Source organism: Eublepharis macularius, chromosome 1, assembly GCF_028583425.1.
Source record: "Eublepharis macularius isolate TG4126 chromosome 1, MPM_Emac_v1.0, whole genome shotgun sequence".
In the NCBI taxonomy this organism is placed as follows: Eukaryota; Metazoa; Chordata; class Lepidosauria; order Squamata; family Eublepharidae; genus Eublepharis; species Eublepharis macularius.
Window position 1 is genome coordinate 117,444,003 of NC_072790.1, and position 17,902 is coordinate 117,461,904.

The following is a 17,902-nucleotide window of genomic DNA, read 5'->3' on the forward strand; positions in this document are numbered from 1 at the left end:
TCTTTCTGACTGAAGGTACATTGACTTTTTTAGATCTAAAGAAAATCTTGTCACTTGGACCTAAAGAATTAGGATTTTCCAATTTGACTACAGGGTCACTAAGACCAAAACAGAAACCAGCAGAATCTGAAGTTTCTTGCAGCAGATTAGTCAAGTTAATATCAGAAAATATTTCTGAGCAGAATAAGCCTTACCTTACATGAGCCAACAATTCCAAGACAGATGAAGGACCACAGTAAACATGGTTCAATTTGTGACAAGGCAGTAAGGGCAACACCGAAATCAAGAAAAAGAAACATGAAAAGGCATTTTATTAACAAACATTATTTAAACTATTTTGTACACAAGATTTGGGTATCTAAAATCATGGTCTCACAAATTCAATGACACTACATTTATCACAGTTTTCATGCAGTAGAACTAAGCAGCTAGAAATATTACTTTTCACAAAAATGACTGCAATTATCCCTACAACAGAACTAGATGCAACAAGTTTAAAATGTCACCACTGCCTAACATTTTACTTAAAGCAATTTAATACTACTAATTATATTTACAAAAATACCCTTTCAAGGTGAAGGCTTAACTACATGTTAAGCATCCTTAACAGGTTTTTTCTATATATGCCATTTAGCCTTAAGTCATTTTGTTTCAATTATTCATATATTAATCATACACAGCCTGCCCCCTGCTGAGAAGAACCATACATTAACTCCCATAAAAATTAAATGCAAATATACCTTTTGTTGCCTTTCCTGAAATGACAGTCTCTTCATTTTTGATCTTCATCTCTTGTGCCAGCACAGAATCCAAAGCTTGCTGCACATCAAATTTGCTACTCAATACTGCTTCCACCATCTCCTTCTCTGGCAAGGACTCCCCAAGTACTTCCTTCATATGATCAAGGCATGAAGCAAGCTGAGCTAGAAGAAAATAAGTATAAGTTGTTCGGGACAAGAACTTTCATAACAATGATGTGAAATAAATATGCAGAGCTTAAAACTGAAGAGAGCTGCTCTAGCTTCTCTTATCCAAACCACTGCCATATTCTTCCAGGAACAACGCTTTTATCCTTTCACCGCCTATCCAGAATGTTCTTTATTCATCGAACAGTATAATAATTTTATCACCTTTTAGGAGTTTGTAAAAGACTGAACAATGTAGAAACTATCAACAAGAACAGCATCCAATCCAGAGAATAATGCATACATATTCAGGTTTAAATTATTCAACATAATTGATAAGTCAATGTGGCATCATTTAACAGTACATTTTAAGCATTTGTGAGTGTGAATTAACTTTTAAGATAAACAGCATCTTTTCAGGCCTCAGGACTATGCAGATAGGTACCATAACTGCAAGCACTGAAAGCAAAGTGTTAATAAAAATCTGTTAATGACAATTCTTTAATGTTTTCTGAATTGTGAATGGGTTAGTGAATCTTAAATCTGCTGCCTTTTTAGAAGGCACTCCATTAACTAGATTAGAGAAGTATAGTGAAACTTGAACAAATTCACTAAGGAAGAAAATGAGGTTAGCCAACAGTAACTTCAGAAGGTAGTACAAGGTTGATTCAGTTAAACAAAGATGTTCAATGCCATGTTGGGATTGATGCCTTTGTGAGTTACAGACATGCTAGATTAGACATGCCTAGAGTTACAATCCACAGAGGGAAAGTATAGTGTTCTGCTAAGCCAAACATATTATTAGGACACATAAACCCAGTTTGGCACTACTATTGACAGAGAATGCAACTGTTTGGCAGCACCCAATAACAGAATGCTGAGGTACTATGTTGCTCTCAAAAACTCTACCATGTTAAGATTACAAGATACATAAAGTGAGTTTCAAATTCCTACTGATCCCTAATTCTCACATTTAATCCCAACGTGACAAATGTACAGACTAACTGGATTACAGGTTACAGACCATGACACAAAAATATTTGAAACATTTCTGAACAATTTGTTATAAATTAATTTGAAACCCTTGGATAAGAAACAAATGGCGACTAAGATCAAGGACACACAACTACCAAGTGGTGATCGGCAACAGTGAATGAAGATGACACTTGTTCTAGGAAGCTTATGAAATGCCATTAAGAAACCACCACTGAATGGATGAGTCAGCAACCAGACAGGAACCAGAAAGTTCTTGAGGCAAAAGAACCAAAACTAACAACCAAAGGGCTTTTGTGTAAGCTTCCACAGGCAGATAGCCTGGATCTTTCAGGAACACACAGGTTGAGCAAAGGACCAGAAGTTTTTCTTTCCTTCTTGGGGCTCTGTAGTAGCTATCACAATAATTCTTTTCAAGTCAAGAACTGAACATAGATATTCTAGCAACAGCACAACTACTGGAGCTCTCAGCCCATTGAGATAGCTGCTGGAGAGACCTGCCATCACATTCAACCTCGTTTCCTCTGTGGAGTGAGCAAGGCTTTCTTTCTACAAAGCTGAAAAAGAGTCTAAGTATGCAAAAATTCTGAAATCTAAACACACAAATACATTGGGGGAGTTAAAAAAATCCAAAATGATAAAAGGCACACCTGGAGCTTTAATAAATGGATGCCCTCAGAGGCCACACTAGGTAACCACTAGTAACCACTAGTATTGCCAGCTTTGGAAATGTTTGCTTTCTGCCAGTAAAAAGCAGAGGGAAAGGGTCAGGGCCCTTTCCAGGGCTGTTCTGGCCACTGAGGGAGGACTCATTGCAGCCAGCTAGAGACTTGCTACCATGAAACTTTAATGACTTATCCAGGCCAAGCTGCTTGTTTAACAGCCGACACCTTACAAAAGTCAGTGTAGTGTAGTGTAGTGTAGTAGTGGTTAAGATTTCAGCGTAGGATCTGAGAGGCTCAGGTTCAAATCCCCACTCTGCTGTAGAAGCCCTTTGGGTGACTTTGGACCAGCAGGATGAACTCAGCCTAACCTGCAACACAGGGTTGTTGTGAGGACAAAATAGAGGACAGGAGAATAATGTAAGCTGCTTTGAGTCCCTACTGTGAAGAAAGGCAAAGTATAAAGATAAATGAAGTAAGAAAATAATATAGTTGAAGACGGGGGGGGGGGAGAATAAAAGGCTGGTGGGTGGGTGGGAAGAAGGAAGCAAGAAAGGGAGAGAGACTATGAGGTCTGCCAGGGAAGGAAAAGAGGAAGTAGTGGGAGAGGGGATGAGATTCCCCTGCATGTCCTTGCAGCCCCCCCCCCCATCTACTGGTCTGCTTTACAAGCCACCCTCTTGTTTACTAAAATAGAATCCCAATTCCCTAGAGCACAAGAGCACCAGAAAACACTCTATCAAAATACTACAAGATGTTACAGAACTAAGAAAAGAAATAAAAACATGAGGCTAACTGGTGTTGGTATTCCCTTCCAGGGAATAGATACAAGCCAACTGGAACTTTGAAATTAAAGGCTGGTCAACACAGACTTCATTCCATTCCTCCCCTATTCTCAGCTTGTACACTTTCTCATAGTATGTCAGACCTTTTAACCCTTTGTTTCCCATCTAGAAGAGGTTTGCTTTGACCTATCCTGAAATTGGGTTTAAGTTCACATATGTGCTGCCTTGTACCTTTTCTCCTATGTACCTGTGCTCCTATGTCAGCCCTAGAATTGCTTATGTTCTGTTTCAGCATTTCTTCAACTCTGTATTGGATTCTTGCTAATGTTATGCCTTTGTTAACTTGTGTTATTTAACATCTGGCATTGTTTATGAAATTCTTCTTGATACTGACTGTACTAATCTCACACTGTGTAAACCGCCTTGAGTCTCAGTGAGAAAGGCGGACCGTATGTGACATAAATAAATAAAATCTATCTTCTCCTTTCCAAGCAAGTGGGCAAATGGTCAACTCCATCCTATCTATGTGTCTCCATAAAGCAAAACCCATCTCCTCTCAATCTGAAATCTGAGTTTATGGCTCTCATTCCCAGGAAATAATGTTTTCTCTGAGATAAGGGCCTCATTGAGTGTTTGGTATCCTGCATTCCTCTACAACAACGACCACTTCGAAGCTAAAACAAATGAGAATGGATTTAAACAGGAACAAAAGCAATTTACTTCTCCTATACTCAGGAGTCATTTCGTAGAAAAAGAGCTGCAGGAACTCATTAGCATAACTCATTAGCATATGCCATGCCCCCTCGCCATCACTGGAAGTGTGTCATTAACATAACTCATTAGCATATTCCACACCCCCTGACATCACTGATAGTCTCTTTCTAGGAAGTGTATTCACAGAAAGCAAGCAAGCAAGCAAGCAAGCAAGAGTTCCCTGGTATGTATATATGTGGGGTGGCCCAGAACACAGCAGTGAGGCACCAAAGTACCCACTGGACTCTGAAATGTGTGTGGGAATCTTAGAAGTTAGCTTGAAGACATTGGAAAATGTAGGCCATACTTTTTAGAGTAATCTTTAGAGCAATCCTTTGCCAGTGGACCTAAGAAGAAATCTCCAAGCCATTTCCTGCTACCAGGGAAAGACAGAGGTGTTGCAGTGGGTCCACTCTGGCTGCAAGAGATCAGCTGGGAAAGACTTTCTCTTCGATGCCTGCTGAGAGTCTGAAGCCTTTCAAAAACAGTCCAGTAGCACCTTTAAGACTAACCAATTTTATTGTAGCATAAGCTTTCGAGAATCAAGTTCTCTTCGTCAGATGCATGATACAGAGACTGGTCAAATATAGAAGAGGAGAAGAGAGAAGAGGCAATTAGGGGGGGAGAGGGAGGGAGCAACCAAAACATTCCTTTGCTAGTATATGTAAACATCTCCTTTTGGTGTGTGGATCAGTTGGCTTCAAAGGAGTTTGCCCTGTTAGTTTGTAGCAACCAAACAGCTAGACCATCCAATTCCAATGCAGTATGAGCCTTCGATAACCACAGCTCTCCCCGTCAGATGCATCTGACAAAGAGAACTGTGGTCCCCGAAAGTCCATGCCAGGTGCCACTGGGCTCCCCCAGACCCCGCCTCTGTAAAGGAGATCTGTTACCTGTGATAATGTGATAACCATTCATAGTCCCTATTCAGTCCCAGCTTGACAGAGTCAAATTTACATATGAATTCCAGTTCAGCAGCCTCCCGTTCGATTTTGTTTTTGAAAGGTTTCTGTTGAACTACAGTGACCTTTAAGTCTTTGATGGAATGTCCTGGTAGATTGAAGTGTTCTCCCACTGGTTTCTGGACGTTTCCATTTCTAACGTCAGATTTGTGTCCATTTATTCTTTTGCGTAGAGGTTGGCTGGTTTGTCCAATGTACAGAGCAAAAGGACATTGTTGGCACATGAGGGCATGTATCAGATTGGAGGATGAGCAGCTGTAAGAGCCAGAGACAGTGTAGTTGATGCCATTGGGTCCTGTAATTGTATTCCCTGGGTAGATATAGGGGCAGAGCTAGCATCTGGGTCTGTTGCAGGGCCTGGTACCTGTGCTGGTGACTCTGCTGGCTGATTCATGGTTGTGAGTGAGAAGTCGTTTAAGGTTGGGGGGTTGTCTGTAGGCAAGGAAAGGTCTTCCACCCAGGGCTTCTGAGAGAGAGGTATCATTTTCCAGGATGGGTTGTAGCTCACTGATGATACGTTGGATGGGTTTGAGCTGGGAGCTATAGGTGACAACCAGTGGTGTTCTGTTGTTAGTTCCTTTAGGTTTGTCCTGGAGCAGACTGTTTCTGGGTACTAGTCTGGCCCTGTTGATTTGTTTCTTCACTTCATTTGGTGGGTACTGTAGTCCCAAAAATGCTTGTTGTAAATCTCTTAAGTGGGAGTCTCGGTCGAGAGCATTGGAGCAGATACGGTTATAACGTAAGGCTTGGCTGTAGACAATAGACCGAGTGGTATGTTTAGGGTGGTAGCTGGAGGCATGTAGATATGAGTATCGGTCTGTTGGTTTCCGGTATAAGGTGGTATTTATCTGTCCATTATGTAGTTGTACAGTGGTGTCCAGGAAGTGTACCTGTTGTGTAGAGTGGTCCAGGCTTAGGTTGATAGTAGGGTGAAAGTTATTGAAGTCCTGATGAAATCTCTCAAGGGCTTCCTTCCCATGGGTCCAAATGATGAAGATGTCATCCAGGAATCTTAAGTATAGTAGTGGTTCCAGTGGATGGGAGCTGAGGAAGCGTTGTTCCAAGTCCGCCATGAATATGTTAGCATATTGTGGAGCCATGCGTGTGCCCATGGCTGTGCCATTAATCTGTAGATATAAGTTGTCACCAAATTCGAAGTAATTGTGAGTGAGTACGAAGTGACAAAGTTCAGTGGCGAGGTGTGCTGTGGTTTTATCCGGGATAGTATTCCATATGGCTAGCAGTCCATCTGCATGTGGGATATTGGTGTATAAAGCCTCCACATCCATGGTTGCTAGAATGGTGTCATCTGGTAGGTTGTCAATGGACTGTATTTTCCTGAGGAAGTCAGTGGTGTCCCGTAAGTAGCTGGGTGTGTTGGTGGCATAGGGCCTGAGGATAGAGTCCATGTATCCTGAGACTCCTACCGTGATAGTGTCTCTTCCTGAGACAATGGGGCGTCCTGGGTTACCCGTTTTATGGATTTTGGGTAGTAGGTAGAACATAAACAATTTACAAATAAATGTTACAGAAGAATTAAGAGACTCTGATGGAAGATATATGATTTTGAAAATCAGGATCCTGGAAAGCAAGATTTACACACTAGCAACAATATATGTACCAAACAATGCAAGAGAAAAATTTTATTAAAATGTTTTCCAACCCATTTTTGATTTTCAAGAAGATAATGATCTTTGGAGATATGAATGGGGTAATGGATCTAAAGAAATGATAGGTGAAAAAAAAAACAAAGGAGGCAACCTTCCCAAAAATGTGTTTAATTATATGGAAATATTACAATTGGAAGATGCTTAGAGAATCAAAAATCTGAATACTGGAGACTATACTTTCTTTTCTGACAGACAACAAACACATTTAAAACCCTGAGTTATTTATATTGTTTATTATATGTTTACTCTTTTCTTTTCTTTTGATGTAATTATAATTGTGCTATCTTTTTAATTTTATTTTCTCTGTTCTGCTTATATTTATAAAAATAAATTTTATATAAAAAAGAATTTATATACTGCCTTAAAATACCTATGGCTATGGCCCACACTAAGTAGCTTAAGCCTTAACCCTGGCTGGCTCCACCCACTTTCAATGTAGCAACAGTCAGATTGCAAGGCCTCTGTTGGACATTATTGCAACATAATTGGTTGGCTCCAATTTTCATTTGGAAAACAAAACAATGGCCCACAGACTGGAAACACTCAGTCTACATTCGAATTATCCAAAAAGGATAATTGCAGCAACTATTGAACTATCGCGTTAATTTCCCTTGCAAGCAAAGTGATGCTCAAAGTTCTAAAGCAAAGACTCTTACCATACATGGAACGAGAAATGCCAGATTTCAAGCTAGATTCAGAAAAGGAAGAGGCACCAGAGATCACGTTGCAAATTTACAATGGCTAATAGAACATATCAGATAATTTCAGAAGAAAATCATCTTATGTTTTATAGATTACAGTAAAGCTTTTGTCTGTGTGGATCATGAAAAGCTATGAAGACTGTTTAAGGAAACGGGGGTGCTAGAACATCTGATTGTTCTGATGCGCAACCTGTACTCTGGACAAGAGGCTACTGTCAGGACAGAACATGGGGAAACAGAATGATTTCCAGTTGGCAAAGATGTCAGACAAGGATGCATATTATCTCCCTACCTGTTCAACCTCTAAGCAGAGCATATCATAAGGATAGCTAGATTAGATCTAGAAGAAGGTGGAGTGAAAATTGGTGGAAGGAACATTAACAGTTCGAGATAAGCAGATGACACCATGTTACTGGCAGAAAATAGTGAAGACTTGAAATGACTACAGATGAAGGTTAAAGGAGAAAGCGCTAAAGCAGGATTACAACTGAACATCAAGAAGACAAAAGTAATGACTACTGAGGAATTACACAATTTTAAAGTTGACAATGAGGAAATTGAAATTGTTCAAGATTTTCTATTCCTTGGCCCAATCATCAACCAAAAGGAAGACTGCAATGAAGAAATCCAAAGAAGATTGAGACTTAGAAAAGCAGCCGTGAGGAAGCTAGAAAAGATCCCTAAAAATAAAGATGTCTCTCTGGGAACCAAGATCAAGATAATCCAAACTGTGGTATTCCCCATTACTATGTATGGATGTGAAAGTTAGAGAGTGAGGAAAGCTGACGGGAAGAACATGGATTCATTTGAAACGTGGTGCTGGAGGAGAGTTTTGCAGATACCATGGACAGCCAGAAAGACAAATAAGTGGGTACTAGATCAAATCAAGCGTGAATTCTCCCTAGAAGCAAAAATGATAAAACTGAGGCTATCGTACTTTGGTCACATCATGAGAAGACAAGATTCTCTGGAAAAGTCAGTAATGCTAGGAAAAGTGGAAGGCAGAAGGAAAAAAGGAAGACCTAAAATGAAATGGCTTGACTCAATAAAAGAAGCCATATCCTCCAGTTTCCAGGATCTGAGCAAGTCTGTTAACGATAGGACGTTTTGGAGGTCTTTCATTCATAGGGTCGCCATAGGTTGGAGGCAATTTGCCAGCACATAACAGCAACAAGACTTCACTTCTAACGCTGTCCCTTTCTTCATGTTTCAGAGGAGGAGAAACCAGAGAGTTAGAAAGCTAGAGTAAGATAGAGTAAGAGTTAGAACTCTTTACTTCTTTTCTAAAACTAAGGCAAGTATAAGTTTATTTTCTCTCTCTCTCTTTCACCCTGACACCAGCCAGCACGCTCCAACTATCCATCATCATGTTTTCTCTGCAATCAATGCTACTCTGTTAAGGAACAGTTTCTGTTCCTTGTAATAGGGAAAAAGTGAGTATGTTATTTTACTTTTCAGTTACTTTATCATTACATTGTATTTTGGAAATGGGACACTGGGAAAGGGTAGACCCTATGTTTCCTTGTTGAAATAGTTTTGTTTGCTTGCTTGCTATTTTTTTTGGGGGGGGGAGGCTCGGTGTGGGAGAACAGTTAGTTTTTTCATGGTCGTTGGGGGGGCTGCTTCAGCCACTCCTAAGCTTCTCTTTCAATTCTTATTCCATTTTTAAATGGAGAGGTGGTATCTATTGTTAAAAAGGACAATTCCTAAAATGGCAGCCTGAGTGCTATCTCTCTGAAACAATGAGAAAGCCCATCTACATGAACAAGATGTGGGGGTGGGAGATGCAGATCAGAGGCCTTTTAAAAATTTCCTTTTGCCCTGTGTGCAGCTCAGAGAGAACATTGGCAAGGAATGTTCACTTAATTATGTGATTTTGTTAATAATATGTTCTGAATGTCTGTGTTTTTAAGGTGGAGTTTTTAAGCAGTGTGCTAAGAAAGTATATACAATCCTAGGTAGTGTAACTGTGAGTTTTCTTTGGGGCCAAGAGCACTGTTCTGAATTGCCTCAAAATGTGCTTGTACTCACTTATAGGATATTAGTTTGAAATGAAAAGGAGATTGCTACTACTCTGAACTCTGTACATTGCTCAGAAATTGAGTGCACAGCAACTGTTTTGTATTCTGCCCTGGTTCAGGCTTCAACCACACATTTACCAACTGAAGGCATCTGCAATGCCACAATTTAATAAATTTCAGTACTAAGTCACCCTTATGAATAAGGCAGAATCAAGACTCCTGTAAATGAATGTCCAGGAAAACTTAAAACTTTTTCCCCTACAGGCTTTTCTGTGTTGACTTTCTTAGTGTCAAATTCATGATCATTAGTTTGTTCTATACACATTGTATGCATATTTGTAGGTCTTAAAGTGACTATCCTAAAAGTGAATTTCAAAAACAGGACACAGCAGGAGATCGCTGAGATAGCACTATAACCACTGGCCAACTCGCACCTTTTCCTAGGTTTGGACCAGCCCAGGGGAATTGTTAGCAGGGTCCCCATGGGTGCCTGGGTGCCCCTAAATTTGTGGGAGCCTCTCCCTAAATCCCCCATGGCCCCGCCTCCATAGGTGATGGCAATGGAAGCCCCTCCCTGTGATGTCATTGGCTCCTCCCTATGATGTCACTGGGCCCCGGTTCTTTTAAGGACCAGATATAACAATGCCTCTGGCTCAGTACCAGCCCCCGCCCCCAGGAAATTGGAAAGTGCGGCAAGGCTGAGAAGAGAGCTGGTGCGATCCTCAGCCCCTGGCCCTAACAAGCCGCAGGCCGCGCGCTGCCTCAACCAGCCTGCAGGCCAGGAGAATGGGCAGCGCAGGCCGCAGTGGTGCCAACTGGCCTTGGGACTGGCTCTGGAGGCACTCTGCCCGCCCACCCCCGGCTTGCTACCTGCTGCTGCCGCCACCACCACCGCCTCCACTGCTGCCTGCTGCTAAAGACACGAGCAGCAGGGAGGAAAAGGAATCACGTGGACAGGGCAAACACCCACATGATCTCTTTTCAGATCTTCCAGAATGCGTTCTGGCATGTTCCCGCCCAAAATGAGCCCTGCCTATACTCCCAAGGATTCTTTTAAACTACACAGAAAACCTTATACTAGCCTGGTTTGGGAAAGGAGAAGAATCAGGGTTCCAGAATCCACTAGCAACTACAATTCACTCTCCCCCAAAACTACCATACAGCAAGGAAGAGTGAAAAAAAATACCACCACCACCAAATACTGCACCACTCAGATTCAGGATTAGAAGAGCAACCTCCTTCTCAACAGTTAGCACTTAAAGAGAAACTAAAATACAGCACTACACTTCCAAAGTTCAGGGCTTTGTCAGAAGGAAGTTACCCATCTAATCCATGTTATTGTTGTATCATGGGGGAAATTCCTAAATGGTCAGCACATCCCCACCCCTTTGAACTCATCACAGCCTAAGATGTATATTTTAACAGCCAGCACTGCACAGTGGTTACAGTGTTGGACTAGGATCTGGAAAATCTAGGTCTGAATCCCCACTCTGCCATGGAAACTTGCTGAGTGATGCTGGGCCTGTCACACAGACTCAGCCTACCTTGTTGTGAGGATAAAACGAAAGAGACTGACATAAATTTGGGTCCCCATTAGGAAGAAAGGGTTAAAAATGAATTAACAACAAATACCAGTAAGTCACTTCCAAAGTTGCACTATTTGAGCAAGCCCCTGAAAAGATACACAAAAATAATATGCAAGAACTGATCTTAAGTATTAATTATTTGTTTATAATTACCTTTTTCAACTGCAGTTAGCTGATGACTAGAGATACTGGAATTGTTATGTTCGGTGTCTTTGTAGTCATATTCTTCTGTTTCAGTAAATGGAGAAGGATTATCTCGTCTTGAATAGATAAACTGAGCAGCTATTAACACAAACCAACAGAACAGCAGTTTAATTTATGTTCAGTGGTTGACCTATTGACTGCCAAATCATTTGTGTGCTTTGTATTTATAGATCTTATGCCATTTATGAGTTCTAAATAAAAATTTGAAAAGTTTTCAGCATTCCAAGCATTTGTCAGCCTAACAACTCAGAATAGCTTTTTCTGCATATCCGTTCATCTTTCTATAGCATCATTGTCAATTATTCACATTTCAGCTATAAACACCCACAAGGCTGGTTTAAGGTACTTTTTTTAAATATAGTGATTAAGACTTCTTTTTAATATAGTCATATAACCATAACTCTATAAAGCATTTCAGATAATTTGTACTAAAAACAGGAATCTGCACAGACCTTTTTTTCAGAAAAGGAAGATTATGATTGAAATAGAATTTATTCATGATTCAATCTCTGAAAATGAATTTGGGTAACTCACTTTAATAATTGGGAACTATATTTCCTTCCCAATGGTTTACAATGCAGGATTTTTATGACACAAGTCATTTATCAGTAGCATCAAAATAAAGTGCTTTTCCCAGTTGGAGGTCCTACAATACTGTCAAGAGGACTTCATCTATCTCACATGGTATGTTGCATATTGGTTGGACTAGGAATGGGAACATCAGTGTACAAATACCCATGCTTCCATGGGTATTTGTACCTTCTCTCAGCCTAACCTACTTTTCAGGTTTGTTGTCAGGATAAAATGGAGAAGAACTATGTATGTTGCCCTGAGTTTCTCGGAAGGACAGGATAAAAATGCAATAAATAAATATTGCTTGTGCATTAAAACTAACCTGTTGAAGGTGAAATACAATAATCATCCTCCACAGACTGTCCATAAAGATCATCTTCTTCAAAGTCTAAGAAACAAACACAAAATTAACTTGCCTGTAACTCAAGATATAATTTTCCCAGCTATATTATGTATCACAAAGTAAGCTGACCTCAATTAAAAAGAACTTCTGTTTAGTTATAGTTACAAACTTTGGTTTAAGAGAAACTGATTTCTGAAAAAGAATACAATTTCTCTCTTTTACACCTTCCCAGTTGGTTATCTTGGTTTCACCCTTAATGCTAAACTATCTGGTGCCTTCAGATCCAGTAAATCTAACTAGAATTTTCCACGTAAAACTAAAACACATTTACAAATTGTACAAGTATTAAACAGCCAGTTCAGACCAAGGCAAGCAAGTTTAATGAAATAATGAAATTAATGAAAAGTAAGAATGTTTAATCGTTTTGAGTGTAGAACTTAATTTCCATGGTTCATTGAAGATTACTTTCTACTCTGATGCAGAGAAGTCTGATGCACAGAAGTCTGAGCCAATACTCAACCATTAATGTTGAGCTGATGCTCAACATTTTTGCATAATCTGATTTATTAGTATAAAATTTGATGCTAAAGAACTGCTAATTTAAAAAACACGTGACTTGTAGAGTCTGGGCTAGGAATCATGAAGTTTCAGCACTGTTGTTAGGTATAAAAATCAAGTGCTAATAAAATCCTTTTGGCTATGAGAAATATTCATCTCTGAGCAAAGGCTCAATCCAGCCTTTCCAGTCAACCTTTATACAACCTGTATCCTTAGCAAAAACAAAACTCAAAAAACATTAAAGCAGCTATTGCCAATGCCCCTGCATTTTAGTACCTTTTGAAGTAACTGCAATCTCACAGTTTGTTCCAAACAACATCTTGAAGTATCCAGAAAAATTCTGCCACTATTTGTTAATGCTGTACCTTTAAACATATGACTAAGGCCTCAAAGCCCTAAACTAAGAAGAACAGAAGACTTCAAAATATTATGGGCATGACAACTAGTGCAATATTAACATGAGATGATGATATAAAATCAGGAATTCTACTAAAGCTGAACTGAATATATTTTTAAAGCGGTAGGGAGGAGTATGTATAATCTATAACCTTCTCTGTAATTTGAAGTAAAAACTAATCATCCCTCTACTGGGGACTCCTTTGGGTAGCAGATCAGACCTAACAATTAATTTGATCCCTCCCAACCCATATAACTAATTTTTTATATATATATATATATATAAAATTAGTTATATGGGTTGGGAGGGATCCAATTAATTTGGGAGGGATCAAATTAATTAATTAATTAATTAATTTGGGAGGGACCAAATTAATATATATATGTGTGTGTGTGTGTGTGTGTGTGTGTGTGTTTTGTACTAGGGATTATCAACTTCTCCCTTTATTATTTAATTTGGCATTCAAATATCTTGGCTTGGAAAATAAAAGCATCAATTAAAAGGTCCTTATTTAAGAAAGAGGATACACTTACACAAAGGTAATATTTTATCAACATAATTAAAGTCAGCTAATTCAATAACTAATCTATTACAATTCTCTACCCTCTTTGGATTTAGGATAAAATGATGCCTGCAGAGCACCAAGAGCAGAATCTGCATTTAAAAGAATGGAATTTAAATTCAGTGTACTAAAAATCCGAGTATACTGACAATAGCAACATATCTAAGAGGCCCGTTATTGTCAGAAGCAAATGGATATTAACAGCTGGTATGCCCATCCATGTTTCTTTGGGATAAAACAAATATAACTGAGACATCTACTGTTCCCTGGATTTTATTTATACACTCTCACACAATGTCAATATTGTTTAATGTTATCTATCAATTATACAGCATTTTTGGTGCATCCCTAAATGGTACCAACTATAGCATATTCCAATCTGCAATCACCAGTTGAAACTGTAGATCACAAATATATCACTGACCATTTCCGGCACCTGAAGCAATGAAATAGTCTTTTAAAAGATGCAGATAGAAATTTCAGATTCCCTATCACTGGCTGCTGGCCAGCATTGACCATGGTATTTAAATAAGCCACCAAGCTCCAAAGCTTCTGTAGAAAAATCTGGATCCAGTATGATGACCTATAGAAATCTGTATAGGGTAGTTCCAAATTAAAAAGACACTTAGATGGATGGGGTCAATTAACTTTTGATATAACTTTGATTCTTTTAACTTTCCATTTTTTACAGTACATTTTAGGTCCCTCCTCCAAGCATGTGTGTGTGTGTATTGTGCCGTCATGTCACCTCCCACCTATGGCAACCTCCAAAACTCACATTCTTGACTATTAGATGCCTTTGTGACACATACAGCAGTATTTATATACTGGAGTTATACTAGAAAAACTATAGCACTTTATTGAATCATTTACTCTTGTCAAGTACTGCACTAAGATGCAGTATTATGCAGTGTATTTTATAGAATTAAAAAACTTTACTAAGGTGGGAGTGGCGGGAGAATACAATGGCTGTCTTAAAACTTGCCAGGCCTGAAGTAGTTCAACTTCCACCATCTTTCAATTCTTTCTTCAGCTGCAATATCTAACACAAGCAAAGTGTATAAAGCAAAGTACTTTATACACTCCAGTGAAGTTTCTGCTGTGAAACAAGCAAGAATTTAATCTCTTCATTTCAGCAGAGACCTCTGGGAAGCTTATAGGCAATAGGGCATGAAGGAACATCCACTAATCAGAGTTACAGATGTAATGGCAGCTAATTGTGGTTCTTATCCTTTTACAGGCCTACTTAGCTGGGTTTTTCTTTTTTTTAAAGACATCTCACCGATCGACACACTGCGGTAGTTACCACCAATTGGAACGAGGGTGGAATACGTCACATCCAAAATGGATGCATTCCTAATCAAGCCCCGCTGGGCTTCAAAGCGACTCCTGGGGAGCACTTGGCCAAACGAAGGCAGAGGAACGAGGCTTGAGGAAAGGGGGCTGAGTCACAAGGAGACTTCCTCGCACAACTCATTCCCGCCGCCGCCGCCGCCGCGCCTTCCTCCCCCCTTCTCTTTTGCGCCCCTCCGGTGTGTTGATGACGTCACTAACGCTGCGCTCCTCCCCTCCCCGCTTGCCCCGGCTGTCGAAGGCCCTCCTCGGGACGGAAAAAGGTAGAGGAGGTTCGCGTGGGTTAAGCCTCAGCAGGTCTCTACCTTCGTCGTAGTTATAGCCGCGCACGTTCCTGTGCCGGGCCATGGTGAACGCAGCGATGTAGACGTGAGGTAGCAGGGCGAGGCTGGACCTCTTACTCCCTTTGGAGTTGGCACCTATAGCGTGCCGGAGTCACCATATTGTTGGTCAGGGCCACTCCACTCGCCTCTCAGGCGGGCTTCGCGCGCAGGCGCCACTCCACCTCTTCTGCTCCTTTCTCGCATGTGCGCATGTACCGCTTCTCAATACGTTCTAACGGCAAACTGCGCGCGCATCAGACCAGAGTAGAGAGAGTTCACGTCGCCCCCGCCCGTCCTGGCGCGTTCTCCTTTGTCGGAGGGTACCTGAGAGACGTCAGGTAGTTCCCGCCCCCGCAACAAACGACGAATCAGAATCTTCTCAATCGAAGACAGCCTCCCACACCCTGCTTAAAATGGTTCATTTGAGATGTGGTTGCTGTCACAACCCGACTCAATGCGTCTTTTATTTGGAAGTTCAATGGGATTCACTCCCAAGCAAATGTGCAGTCGTATTATTCCGTCGTTTGAATTAGACAATCTTATACAGAAAAATTGAGAGCTTTCTTCCACATTTATAGTCCTCCTTCACACAAGGAATTATTGACGTTCCAGTGCCCAAGCATGTTTCCTCTTTGTTTTAAATGTATTTGTTTGAGGGGGGGAAATGCCCCACTTCTAAGTTAGAAATTATAACTGAATTTGAAACAGCTTTCAACTATCAAAATACACGAGGGGGGGGGCGGGGGGGAACCTGAAACCTATTTTCAAAACTCCAGCCCAGTCAGAAACTGAATAACTTTGCAGGCCATAAACGGCTGCAGACCAAGCAAGATGCTATCAAGAATCCAGCACTGTCCTAATCAGCTTGCAAAAGCTACACTGAAACAAAAGAACTTTCTGCCAAGTGAAATTTAATCAGAGAAGAAGCTTTACACATAATTTACCTGAATTTGCTCAAATACCAACCTACTCACCCACCCCCAAAGCCCTTGCTGTTACTGAATCCAAACTGAACCTCCCAAAAGGAGGGAACTTCTAATTTCAATTGTTGGGCTAGGAGAAACTGGTAAATGTGTCTAAATTTCTCTGTGTTTTGTTGTTTGGCCAGGTACTAAGCATGAAAGAAGACAGGTGGAAAGCCAACCAAGTAACTAATTGCTGCAGTAACAGTGGCAACCTAAGCAGTCTGTAGTAGCAAAATCAAAAGAGTCCAGTAGCACCTTTAAGACTAACCAATATTATTGTAGCATAAGCTTTGCTACAATAAGCATTTTTTGCTACATAAGCATATGCTACAATAAAATTGGTTAGTCTTAAAGGTGCTACTGGACTCTTTTTGATTAAACAGAGGTCTACTCTTTATTAAGAGATACTTGGGTCCAAAACAGGAACGCCAATCAATGCTACAGCTATTGAAGTGTGAGGCTAGATTCCCTACCTCCACTCCCCAATTATTTAAAAAATTTAAAAGCATTGTATCTTGAGACAATTGTGGTAATAAAAAATAGTTCTTTGTTCACAAATATCTGTTTTCAATCCTATTTTAAGTTTGTTTGTTTGTTTGTTTGTTTGTTTGTTTGTTTGTTTGTTTGTTTGTTTGTTTGTTTGTTTGTTTGTGTCATTTATAGTCTGGCTTTTTCACTGAGACGCAAGACGGATTGCATAGTGTGAGATTAGTACAATCAGTATCAAGGACATTTCCATAAACAATGTCATAGGATTTTACCAAGACATAGCATTAGCAAGGATCCAAAACAGAGTTGAAGAATTTCTGAAACAGAACATAATCAGTTCTAGGACTGACATTAGATAACATGAAGCACAGGTAGTATACAGGAGTACATATTCAAAGCAACAGATAATATGCAAGGGAACATAGTGGTGAAGTCTACAGTCCCTAACTCATTAGCGAAGCATCTGAGACCCCCCTCCCTGCAATATTTCCCTCCTATCTGAGTAAAAAAGCCTTTTTGAATAATTCGGTTTTGCAACATTTGTGGAAAGCCAGGAGAGTGGGGGCTCTCCTGACCTCAAGCAGGCCATTCCACAGGGCGGGCTGCTGTTGATTTTGCCCGTTTGCTTTGTGTATTTTTGTGAAATAGGTATGTCACTTTCTTTAGCCTCTCTGTAAAATAGAATTAATGACATATTTATTTAAAATATATATATATTCATAAAGGTATTGGAAAGAAAGAAAAGAGAAAGAAAAAGAAAGAAAGAAAGAAAAAGAAAGAAAGAAAGAAAAAGAAAGAAAGAAAGAAAGAAAGAAAGAAAGAAAGAAAGAAAGAAAGAAAGAAAGAAAGAAAGGAAAGAAAAAGGAACTTCCATAAATTTACGTCGCTGTAGGTATTCAGGTTTTCAGTTTTTTTTCAATGGATTTGATAACCAAACAAAACGTTGCAAATCATTGATTTGTTGGCATATTGTTTACTTTTTTTCTACAAGTCCAAACTCTAAAGTTCAATTTCCCATTACTAGAGCAAGTATGCTATCTTTTAAGGACTAATCTGCTATGACAGATGTATTCTCCAAATTATAAATCTACTTGAAA

General features: G+C 39.9%; 1 protein-coding gene across 1 annotated transcript in view; it reads right to left on the reverse strand.

Moving 5' to 3' along the window:
- HBS1L (HBS1 like translational GTPase) overlaps positions 1–15,528 on the reverse strand; it is a 119,463-nt gene extending 103,935 nt beyond the window's left edge. Inside the window, exons 1-4 of the mRNA XM_054974826.1 lie at positions 15,334–15,528; positions 12,138–12,203; positions 11,192–11,320; positions 741–923 (exon numbers count right to left, since the gene is read on the reverse strand). Coding sequence (XP_054830801.1) covers positions 741–923; positions 11,192–11,320; positions 12,138–12,203; positions 15,334–15,376 — 421 coding nt within the window. The 5' untranslated portion in view covers positions 15,377–15,528. The remainder of the gene's footprint in view (positions 1–740; positions 924–11,191; positions 11,321–12,137; positions 12,204–15,333) is intronic.
- Positions 15,529–17,902: the final 2,374 nt, after the last annotated feature.